Source organism: Pipra filicauda, unplaced genomic scaffold, assembly GCF_003945595.2.
Source record: "Pipra filicauda isolate LSUMZ 115617 unplaced genomic scaffold, ASM394559v2 scaffold24_size8852520_pilon, whole genome shotgun sequence".
Lineage (NCBI taxonomy): Eukaryota > Metazoa > Chordata > Aves > Passeriformes > Pipridae > Pipra > Pipra filicauda.
Genome location: NW_024104365.1, coordinates 4,821,726 through 4,834,415, shown reverse-complemented (window position 1 = coordinate 4,834,415; position 12,690 = coordinate 4,821,726). Strand labels below are relative to the sequence as shown.

Below are 12,690 nucleotides of genomic sequence, written 5' to 3'. Positions count from 1 at the left end.
GAGGAAAGGCAATGTCACAGTGGCACCTAATTAACAGGTTTCTAAAACACACCTAATACTTTAAAATTGCATCAAATCTTGATCACGACTCTGTTACTTACTCTTCCTGGGATCACCAGATTGTCCATGCCCATCAAATCTTTCTTCAGTTCATGCAGCTTCTGAAAGTTCTCCATCTTTATCATATTGCCATGGAGCTGAGCCACCATTTCAGAAATCTCAGCCAAAGCAGCTAGATGGACAAATTCATAAAGTGCTTATTAAAAATTTACAAGAATGTTCAAAAAGAATGGCTTTTATCTGCAGCACCTATTTCAAAAACCTTCTTGTGCTGCTCTTCTTCATAGTGTAAAGTTACTCAGGCACACACAGACTCACTACCCACACAAACTCTGGACATCATCTTATGGAGTGGAAAGGGTGGAGTGCTGTAATGAAGAGTCAGCCCATTTCCTGAATCCAAAGTTTGCTTTATTTTAGCCACAGGAACTTTGTGAGAACATTAGAGTCAATTCAGAGCACCAGTGAATGGATTCTCCTAAAGGACTTAATTTCCTACATCTCCAATCAATCTAGGGATGTTCTTTATGCTTGAAAAAACATTCATTTTTTCTCCCTGCCTGTGGCACACTGGGAATGGACACATCATCCTCAACATCTAGCCTTGGCTGAGGGAAATGAAGGCACTACCTCACTGCATTCCCTGAGATCATTCAGGAAGTAGCTACATTTGGGCAAACATCTGTGCCACATAGCACTTTGGTGCCGTAGACCTCTGTGGCATTTCTTATTGCCACAGGTCAGGTTACCTCCACATTTTGTGCATTGCATGCTGTGGGTCTCATTGTATGGAATCTGAGGGAACTCAGCCAACTAACTCAGCTATAACCTTATAGCTGCCAGCAGTTATGCTGAGTGTTACTCCCTGCCCAGGTTCTTCCGTGGATCTGCACCGATGCTAACTGTACAGATAACACAGTTATCCTTAAACACACATAGCTTACAACAGGGGTGGGGGACGGAGGTAAAGAAGAAGGAAAACAAATCATCAGAAAGAAATGGCAGGCAATGAGTCCAGACTATAGGGGGGAAATGTTTTCATGTTTGAAAAAAAATCCAAGCCAGCTGTTTCAAGTTCCTGAAACAAATCATGGAAATGGTAATAGAGTACACTATATGCCTTGAAAAAAAAGCAAATAGCACTTAAAGACATAATAACAGCAGCCCTGCTGGGTCAGAGCAAGGGTTCACCTGGGCCAATATTTTGTTTTCTTAGCAGATCTCTAGGGAAAGAGAGGAGCACATATGGTATGTTCCTTGTGCTCTCTCCCAACCTCCCAACTGTTTTCAGTTTAAGAGACTCCCTGAACCGTCTGTCATTTCTGTGTGTTTAATAACCCCCAGCAGAATTCTCTTCCAAATACCTGCCCAGACTGTGGCATAATGTGTATACAACCTGAATCCTACTGTTTCTGGTGTTCAGAGTGCTGGATTTTGCAACTCAATCCTCTTTCAATGTAGGTTTAAAAAAAAAATACCTTTTTTTTGGCCAGCCATACACCTCTAATGGAGTAGGATGCCGTTCCACAACCCCAAGAACTGGTGTCTTTTCTCTTACTTACCTCTTGAATCCCTGAAGTCTGTGTGGCTTGGAGGATAGTGCTTGCAAAGCCTCTCCATTATCTGCTTGTAGTGCATAAGCCTGTGTAAAGGTCTGAGAAGGAAGGTGTTGAGAGGCAAGTAGCAAACTTTCTGTAGTTCAAAATCTCTGCAAAAGGTCTCCAGCTTACGAGAGTTCTTGATCCCATTCTCCAACTCCATTAAAATCTCATTGTGCTTCCGCAGGTGAATTGTCAGTTGCTTATATGCACAAAAAAAAAAAGGATGTAGTAGAGCTCTTAGCAATCACTATGAGAGATGACTCAGCCCAAACCTATTCCAGCAAAACATCCAACTAGCACAGCAGTGGAAATTTTGCAAACAAAATCACTCTAAAACACAATAGCTCTGAAATGTCATTACTCATCTGAAGTAGACACCCCCACCCGTTCTGCATTCCCTGTAAAACAAAAGTACATGAGTCAACGAAACTAAGTCTCTTATCAGTGAGAAATCCAAAGGCAAGGAGATGACATGAACATAGCTCATGCAACTGAGTGCAACAGGGACACAGCCAGACAATGTGAATGCAGTTAGGAAAGAAAACGAGATTTTCTAAAAGGATGAAGGGATTCAGTTGCCCCAGTTCCCTTAGGTGCTTTTGGGGAGCTGAGATGCAGGCAAATGGACTTTTAGCTTCTGCTGCCTTCTTATTCATGAGAAGTTGCACCTCCCGGGAATCTGAACAAACACAAAAATAGAGGTGTTGTCCAACAGAAATGGATATGTTAGAGTTCTTCATTCTTGGACTACAGCCTCTTCTCCTTAGTGCAGTCTCTAAGATCACCCCACTGGCTGTGGGGAACCAACCAGTGCACCAGCAAGTGAATGAGGTTTGCATGAAACATGTAACTTCATTTAGGTCTCAGTATTGCAGATATTGACAAGTCCCTTTTAAAACAATTCAGCAGATTTTTTTTAACAATTAAGACATGGAATTAATTTGTGTTTTGCTAGAAGTGAACTGGTTCTTCAGGATGCACAGAGCTTCTCTGAGCTGCCAAATAAAGTTTTCCAGTATCTGGTAAAACATTAGGCAGCAACAAAAAGACACTGAATTCATAAAATGAATGTACTTGAGAAGACACTTTTGCTTAATCTGAAGTTTGTGCTTTCTGACACATTTCTAGTCAACTCTCTCTCCTGTGATTTGTGACAAGTTTACCAGAAACATACCTTCCCTATAGCTAAGCTGCTTCCTCCATAGACTACATATTCGTTTTACAAGTCTGGAACTCAGGCAAGACACAGCAGACCTTCTAGATTGCTACAGAGACTACCCATTAATTACTTGCTCTTAACTTCTCTCCTATGTTAATTAAACAAGAAATGTCAGTCTTCAGGTTTTTTAACAGTTCTCATGATAAAAAAGTAGAGTTTTAACTAATTTTACTGTTTTCTGTGCAGTTCTTTTGAGTTAAACTAGCTTTTGCCTCTTTCCTCCACGTATCAGCTAATCAGTGGTGGTGAATCTCAAAGCAAATGAAGTAAAACCCTCTAATGGGAAAGGGAAAATTGGAAGGCTGAAAGCACACTGACAGGACTAAGTTACAGTGAGGGCTATTCACAGCCTTTACACTAGTGCCCCAGAAGGACCTGCAGACAGCAAACGACAGACAATTTAATGTTGCAAGGTACCAAGAAGAATCTGTCAGAAGCTCTGTGGTATTCTAAAAACTGTAAGTGAAGGTGTGCATGGAGGGACGGAGGTAGAAAAGTCCAATTTACATTTATTCCAGTGCATCTGAACTACACCTTGAGGGGAAAAAAGCAGTTCCTGGCTAAATACACTGCAGAGAGAGTAAGGTGACGAGGCTGTCTATGCTGGAGACTGTAAATGGAGATTTCTAAGCTCCCTTCTTCTGATTTGCTGTATAATCACTTGAACATCACTTAACTTCGCAGCGTCTCTCTGTCTTTCTGAAAGATAAATCTAGTACTAACTAACATCTTGGGAGAGCTGTAATGACTAAACTGCCCTTTCCTCCAGCCAAGGACTCAAGGCTGCTGCATTTACTAACTGAAGAATGCCCAAGTGGCAATCACCAAGGAAGGATTTATTGGACAGTTTCAAAAGCACTTTGAGATCCACATACCAAAGGTGAAGTGTCATGTTTTGCCCCACATCGACTTGGATGCATAGCTACATCATACTAAGGTGAGCTTATATCCCTACTGTAAAAGTGCATAGGGTTTTCACAGGCTCCCATGCCTGCATTCCATGCTGTTTTCTCAGCAGAGCATCAACAGAGCATCAACAATACTGCTCTGGCCAGATTAAAAACAGTTGCAAAATCTGCTGAATATTACACCTAGATTTACGGTTCATACATGTATTTTTAATTCTAGTTTTAAAGGGATTGAAGGCAATTATTCTCATTGATTCAAAAACCTTTCATCTAACTTGTCACTGTAGTGCAGAAATATAACTTTCCCAAGACTAATTAATATCCAGGTTATGGTCACTACTCCTGCAATGTTAACATGTATATTTGCATGAAAAAGTAGGCTTTTGAACAGTCTCATCATCCACACAAATTCCAATGCTTTGCCTTCTTATTTGAAGAAAAAAAGAGTTGGAAATTAGGTGTTCCTGAACTTTTGTGTTTGTTGCTTCTATATTTAGAGAATGGAGGAAAGGCGTTGGATAATTTAAAGTCAGCTTGCAATGCTGAAATCTTATGTCTCACCAAATGTTTGCTACTTCATCAAAGGAAACTTTCATAGTATAATCCTTGATTACAATTGGCAGACAACAGCACAAGAGGCAACATCATGCAAAAATTGAAAGCATGCTAATGTTAATCCATGTCAAAGCTTAATAGTTATAGGATCACTCCTACCTTCATATTCTGAATGTTCTTTAGCATAACATCTCCGATTCTTTGGTAATCTCCTTTAATGTGAGCATTAGAGCGGCCTTCCCTGTCAGCAACAGAAATACCACACACTTCAGTCATGCAATAAAACTGCATAATCACTCATAAGCACAGAAAGAACCTCAACAGCTCATTTCTTTTAAAAACCTGACCCCCATGCTCCATTGCTCAGAAGAGTGTGAGGAATATTCCTGACAGACATGTAATTCCCAAGTACAGTACACCTTTCACCCAGCCTGGCTTTCACTCCTAACAACAGAGAGGGCAGGCACTCAACAGAAGGATTAGACTCCTAAAGAAAATTTTTAGCATTTTTAAACACACCAGAGGAGGCTGAAAATGGTTTGGGAAAAAGAAGATATCCAAATCCCATGACAATATGCGGGCTTAGAGCAGAAGGTTAATTCTGTTCAGAAACGATGTCTGAAACCCAGAACAGGACCTGGGGGGTGTTCCTCTGAAAAGCTTTCTGCTTATGTAAAGGACAGTGGAACCAAAAAAAATCTATCCAGCATCTGCGTTTGACTCATAAGTGTTACATACTGGTAGGAATTTTCTTTCAGTGTGTCACTTATGATATTACAAATGCAAACTGCTCCCTCCCACCCAGCCAGCTGCACTTGGATGAGTGCTCCATTTGGGAGAAACCCAACTCTTGATGAAAAAGATATTCCTGCTTCTAAACCCATGTGCGAGACAGGCAAGGATACCACGCTCTGACTGAATCCAAACACATTTTGGAAAACACAGGAGGAAAAACCATGACTGTAAGAACTGAACTGTTACAGATCTGTTACAACCAAGTTATGCTTTCAAAAGAAAATCACTAGGGCTGTGTGGGGAGAAGCACTGTTCCCTTCCCCTTTCCAACTTCTAATAGTGCATCCAGGTTTCCTACAGCATGTTTTTTTACATGCTGTCCTCAATTTTTACAATTCAGTTCAGCTCTCTAATCTGAGTATTGGGAGACAGATCCAGTCCTGGTGTGAGCAACTGCAATTCAGCCAAAGAAATGCACTACCTTGGAAGAGGACAGAAACATAATCAAGTCCTAAATAAATCCAAGGATAATGTGGCCTCTGTTTTATGCTAAATGGATATATTGTTTTTCACTCATTTCCAGGAGTTCACACTTTTAAGACAATTCTGAGCACAGTGAAAGCATAAGTAGATAACAAGGTTATGAAACTCTGCATTCCTTACCATGGGCAACTTAACCAAAGAGGTCTCACAGTCACCAAATCACAGAGGATGCAGCTGTTCTTAGGAATACTTTCACTGGCAAGACATATTATCATATTAGTAGATACATATTCAGACATATATTTTGTTTTGTAAAGTTAACATGATTATGTTTCTGTTGGATAATTTCTCTGCATGCTTTTCTAACTGGGAAATGTGGAGGGCACCGCTTATAAATACTACACAGTAACATCTATTTTATCCTTCAATAGACAAAGAGACTCACTTGACAAACAAGGGATTGTTCCATGTTCATTTGAACAATAGCCAGTTTCATAGACTGCCTTTAATTATTTCCTATTGTGTTAAGACTCCCAGGCACTCACATGCCTATTTAGGCAAGGAAAAACAGTTCTCAACATGATTTTTTAATGTTTTTTTCCAAACCCAAAGGTTACCCTGGGATAGGAAGCTGGGTTGTGCCAGTGATAACTTTAATTACCATCACCAGTTTTGCAAAAGTACTATGTTAGATGAGCACTGTCGTAGTCAAATCATGCCTAAGAAATGCTCTAAACTGCAAGGAAGAGCGGAGGTATGTATGGACATCACAAGACTACAGTCTCCACATTACCTGAGGATAAAAGTACAATTTCTGTCTCCAGGAAGTCTCTGTCTGTCAAATAATCTCCCCTCTATGCTGTTCCTTGACTTTCCCTTCGACCATATCCTACTCATCCAGCTGCTCTCCCCACTGAGATTTCCTCTGGCAGGTTGTAAATAAAACTTTCCATCCAGTGAAGGTCTGCTCAAAGTAGTGCACATGAAAGTGCCCCCAGCTGAAAGTCACAACCATTTGAAGTCTAAGGCAGTAGCACTACACTGGCAGGAAGCAAGGGAAAGCCACTCTCCACCTGTGGAGCCAGCATGCAGCATCCCATCCCAAACAGTTTATGCTGTGCCACTACACACCATCCCAGAAATGTCAAAGCCAGATGAATTTGTACTGCTGCCAATAACAGCACCATATCTGGTAATTATAAGAATTCTTGCTTTATGTGTTATTCTCTACCTCTCTGGCACTGCCTGGATCCTTTTTTATGTCTCTACATTTGATTTAATCTAATAGACTTAAACAATTTTGTACCTTTCTGAGCACGAAATATATATAGTTATCTATTTACTGCCAAGATAAATACTAAGTACAGCATTACAGAATGTTATTTCTAAGTAGACATTGCTTTTCTGATCTGAGGGCTACAATATGGGTCGGCTAGAATACATTTCTTATCTAATAGCTAGCTACTTGAAGGCTGAGCTCAAGCCTACTGAAGTCACAGTGAGTGCTTCCAACAGCTAATATTTAGTGCAGCTCTTTACTGAGCAGTCGGGTCCTTATTTCCTAAAAGTTGACTCCCTGGGCACTCTTCAGCACAGCCAGCACTGACTGCTTGCACAGCATTTCACCACATTGGTCACATGCAAAGCATCAAGAACAGTTCCCCTTCATTGGCTTTGGCCAATGACTCTCAGGGCTTTCAAATCTTACTCTCCATGTTTGCAGAGTGACACAGGCAGAGAGAAGGGGGTTCCCCAAAAGCAACAGCCTGTATCCAGCTGCTGGCTGAACAGTGAAAAGCTGAATTGTACCAGAGCCCTCTGCCCAGGCCAACAGAGACGACCTGTGCTGCACGCAGGTGCATGCTGCCTGAAGAAACAAAGCTGGGTTTCCTTAGGAGAAAATATAGAAATGTGACGGCTGGGTATTGCTCCTTGTTTCAGCAATTCTTCTTGCTTTCATTATTAATTGTCATGCAAATGTTGCCCCTTGCAACAGAGATGATTTTCCCACTGGGAATGGTGCATAGGCATGTAGGCTGTGATGGGGAACAGAGAGGCAAGGAAAGATGAAGCCAGGCATGGGGGAACATGATGGCTTCACATCTGCCTCCTAAACCCCAACCTCACTCCACTTCAGCTCCATGGCGGACTCCAGAGTAAACCTTATGCTACACTGCCCTGTTTCTCAGCTCCTCAACATGCAAATCCCCCCAAAACCAAGAAGAAATACCAGGAAAAGAGCATCCAAATACACAGCACATAAAAATAAAAACCAAACACATGATCTATCAGATGATGTCTCACTGCTGCAACAGCCCAAAGCACAGGAGCACAAAAAAGAGCTCTCCCTGCGGTGTATGTTTTGAATAACAACACTCAGCTTGCTGAGAGGAAAGAAGCTGCTCATTTGTTGTGCATCAATGGCTAAATTGTTCTTTTTACTCCTTGTTTTCATGGGTCACTGTTTGAACATGGTATCTATCTGCCAGTGACAAGGGACAAAGCTCAGGAACTAGGATCTCACAACTTTTCATCAGGAGTTGATTTGTGATCCCCAGCTCCATAGAAGATGTAGGGGCTGCTTTCCCCACACATAATGTGCCCTCACTCCACTCACATCGTATGAGTAAAATCACTGAAAATCATGCTGAATAACGGGGATATTATTGTATAATCAGGTTATTTCTCATATTTCTCCAAATAGTCCCTTCCATTTTATATCGATAAAAGTGTACAATTGCAAGAAAGGATGAAGAGACTGACTTTTATACCTGATAAGAAACTCAGACACCACCTTATTTATATTACTACAAATGGCCACCACCTTGACTTACACGGATGACACAAGTAGCTATGTCAGATTTTCGAATTACATGAAATTCTTAGTGTATATAATTGAAAAATTAATGGAAAGAAATTTCAAGTCAGCCCATATGATGCGGATGGTGGCAAGGCAAAGAAGAAGATAAAGATTTCTCAACAAAGATTCTGAGGTGAACATAAAAATCTTTGATTGCAGCCTCCAATTACAGCCAAAATAATAATAAATCAATTGCAAAAAATTATATTTACAATGTGTGATCTTCTGTTACATGCTGAGGAACAACATCTCCCTCCTGGATATTATAGTTCATCTTTGAGCACTTCTGACTTTTTATGACTTTATCATTAGCTAAAGTTCTAATACTAAAAAATACCTTACATATTTGCCATTACAACTGCCTTTCAAATAAGAGTAATGTTTTGTAATTCAAAAAGAAGAATCAATAAAAGCAAAACAGGCCCTTCTTAGCTCACGCCCTCCTATTACACAGTGCTTCTCATTCCCCTGCCCATTCTGGTCGGCACTGCAGCTGTCCTTTCAGCAGTAAGTGGTGCATGAAACACTCCTCAGAGTATAAGAAATGTACTGATGAAGCCATCAGAGCTTCACCAAAGTCACACCAACCCTCTGGGGAGCGTACACACATTTAAAGACTTTGGCTGGCTATCCCTGTTGTGAGAGGAATCCAATCTAAAGGAAACATGCATTAGAAATGCTTTTAAACAAAAAGATCAGAGCAAGTAACACCATTGCATGAAAAAATACTGTAAATGCAAGAGCATTTCATATCTTGCTGTGGAGCTCAGAGCTGATCCTGCGTGCATTCCTCCCAGAGAGCCACTGAGATGAACGTAATATGGCTCTAGGTGTGACTAATAGATCCTGGACAAGTGATTTCTCTCCCTAACAATTTCCAGTTAATTTGGGTGTAGCACAGCTCTAAACCCCAGAAGCACCCAAAAGTGACTTCAGCAATGCAAACTATCCTCGAGCTCAATGCACTGGCACCAAGCCCCTCTCAATGTCTTTGTGTCAGGAATTCATAATGCATAACTCAGAGGTTTGTATTACAACACATACCTCATTTCTGCACATAGGATGAAGACACTTTTGAAACTGTACTCTTCATCCCTCCTCACCAGATATGCAGAACCAACTGACTAGCTGGCACTCTGCATTTAAGATGGCAGATAAGGACTGTTGCCCTGTTTATATAAACTGTGTTATCATGCTGCTCTTCTTGAGAACAAGTGCTGTTTCTCAAACAGAAAATGGTTAATAAATGAACATTTAGCTCATCTTCCTACACCTCCCTGAGTGCTTTTCTATTACGGGTTTTCAAACTTGCTTCCATCAATCCTGATTGAGCCTTCTCCTTTCATATGCTAAAATCTAAGAGCCTTTTTTTTTGCAAATTACCAGCCAAACAGTCACATCTGGTAATACCGAGTAGCAGCTTTCCTCAGATGTGCCTGTGATCTAGAAGTCAAACTATCAGCTTCCCTGGAAGAGGGTAAGTCTGCCTGTATTTCTGAGAAGTACGTAGTGTTTTTTCTTCCTAGCATGTGGATAAGGTGTAAAACACAGATTTTTACTGTCTCATGAGAGCTTCCTAGGGCAGAAACAGCTATCCTGCCTTGCTCCAGCATTACTTTCTACAGTGCTCCGTGCTCAGTGGTCAACCAAAGGGGGAAACTTCTGCTTCTCCATCTGCCACTTTCTGTCAGCATTTAAAGAAACCAGTGTGGAAACTTGTAATACAAAGATTTAAAGAGGTATGGAAAGATGAGCTCGATTTTTTTTGGATGGAAAATGGTGCTTGTGGCCCAAATTAACAGCTTAATAAACAGCTTAGATAAGAGAAGGAGTAGAACCGAACTAACTTCTCAGACTCAACTTGCCAGATGTTAATGGAGCATGTCACACTCTGCCTGCGCTGCCCATACCTCTTCCTCCTTGCAATAAAATCTCTCAGGCTCTGGGAAAAAGGAGTCAGCTTTAAGTCACTGAGATGTGCCTCCCTTATTTTCTCCCAGCAAAAAGGACTGGGAATTCCTGGTGTTGCATCCAAAGCCTTGCTGAGGAACAACCTATGTGAGACCTAGTAGCCAGGACTAGGATGGATGCAGGACAGGTGCTGGATGCAGCACTTCTGGCACTTGCTAACAGGATAGCCTGATATGTGCTTTTCCCTCTCCCACCTGAGGCAACTTTCTGCATTATTCCTCTTCCCTTCCTGTAGGAGAGGGCAAAGGACCTCGCCTGCCTGCATCCACCAAAGGTAATCCTTCCCTTCCTCAAACCACTAGTCTAGTGGGGTATTTCACTTGTTCCCAGGAACATGGGCAGCCTCCAGGGCTCAGCATAGCTGTAGCAACTGAGGGGATTCGTGGGCTGCTTCACTGGCCCTGCAAGAGCACGGGCAGGGCAGAAAATACAGCCCAGAGCATGGAACCACTGATCTTAGGATGCTGTGCAATAAAACCACCAGGAATCTGCTCCATTTCACAGCCAGAAAGAAACTCTGGCTCGGAAAAACGCAGTAACTGCTTGTATTCTGCAGTTGGCTATTGGTGTCAGTATCAATCCACGTCTTATTAAAAACATTATCACTATGCACTGGACACTGAGAAGTGCTGCTCTTAGGAAATGCAGTACTAAAGAGAAAAATGGGTGAACTCTGTAAAGAAACAGATCAGGCCTGCCAGAATCTATAACTGGGTCAAAAAGATACTGGCCCTTAAGATGTTCTGTAGGAGACAGCCTTCCTCTGACTGCAGATTCAAACAGTTTAGAAGCCTTCGAGCAAGCCAGAAATGCTTTTAACAATGTGCACAACCTGAACTTCTTTGAGGCAAATTCTAAATGTCTATAGATGTTTGAACAAATTAAGAGCACAGAGCTGTCTAACAATTGTTATGCACAATTCCCCCAGCCTTGCTCTCCTCACAGATCTTTAGCAGAGTTATCAGGTTCAGCGTGATTCAAGGCCTAAGAGAGCAGACAATGATTTCCTGTAAGAGCTTCCAACATGAAGCATGAAGGTTTGAAACAAACCTTAGAAAACACACTGATGTTTAGGCAGAGCAAGCAGGCTGAACTGGAGTTTAAATTGATAAAACCCAGCATCCTACTCACTAGGGAAACAGATGACTGGTTTCAGGAGGTTCTTTCTCTCAGACAAGCTCCCACAACACATGTGGGTAGCAAGGGGCTTCCAGCAGCTTGAAGTCCACAATGCTTTCATTCAAAGCCTTTTTTTATATAGGACATGTCACCCTCTGAGGAACGCAGAGCACACTCGTGTCTCAGGACAAGTGTTCCACCCACCTTCTCCCATCCACCTGCCCGGAAATTCAAGAGTTGACATAGAAGAGTCGGATACAAATGAGTTGGCTTGAATCCTGCCCACACCTGCCTGCAGCTGTGCCACTGGCTCAGCCACGCCCCTGAGGAGCCAGGCAGCTGAGGCAGAGGCTGGTCAGTGCCCTGCACTTGGCCCCAGCTGAAGCCCACTGGCTTAAAAGCACCTGGGGCCAAAGACAGAGGTACCATCATGGCAGTATGGACATTGAGCTAAGTGACTTTGACTACGCTGCTGAAGAAATTCCCTACCACGTTGCCATCAGCTTCTTCTACATGCTGAGGGGCTGTTTAATTTTGTCACTCACTGTTTAATTAAATAGTAATCTCTACAGGACAGAGTTCATTGCTTGCAGCTTATCTCAGCATCTGTGGCATTATATAAAAACATCAACACCTCCAAAATAATACCTGTCAGCAAGTCTGCCTTCCTTCCTAACGCACATATTCAAATATTTCAGAACTTTAAAAACAATCACTGTCTACAACAGGGGTATTACATTAGGTGCATCCATGCTGTTGGTTGCAAACTGAATGCAGACCAGGGGCAGGAACATGACTGTTTTCAGTTAAGTGAATCAGAGCAGCCAACAGAGAATTCCCAGTGGCTTTACACACTAACTGTGGAAGGACATGCAATAGCTGAGCTGACAAAGTCAAAATGAGGTGCCCAGCTGGGACAAAGTTAACTCAGCAGAATATTTTTGAACAAATTTGGATTGCAAAGTAACTTAATAGCAGATCAGCACTTTAAATCAAAAGGTAACTGCAGTTTAAATATGATATTAGGGCTTTAAGCTGAGGTTTACTGCTCTGTGAAACCATAGATTTAGGACCCAAGGAAAAGCTGGAAAAACAAAGGCTTACTCAGCTTGAAAAGAAGCTAACTGAAAAGGAAAAACAAAGTAAAAACATAGAAAGTCTAAAAGACTAAATATTGTT

At 41.7% G+C, this 12,690-nt stretch overlaps 1 protein-coding gene across 5 annotated transcripts in view; it reads right to left on the bottom strand.

Annotated features, from left to right (window-relative positions):
* The window catches only part of FARP1 (FERM, ARH/RhoGEF and pleckstrin domain protein 1), a 207,794-nt gene that overhangs the window by 14,041 nt on the left and 181,063 nt on the right, over positions 1-12,690 (bottom strand). For all 5 annotated transcript variants that reach the window (XM_027741050.2, XM_027741055.2, XM_027741054.2 and 2 more), the window contains exons 17-19: positions 4,503-4,584; positions 1,623-1,860; positions 102-232 (exon numbers count right to left, since the gene is read on the bottom strand). In XM_027741050.2, coding sequence (XP_027596851.1) covers positions 102-232; positions 1,623-1,860; positions 4,503-4,584 — 451 coding nt within the window. The remainder of the gene's footprint in view (positions 1-101; positions 233-1,622; positions 1,861-4,502; positions 4,585-12,690) is intronic.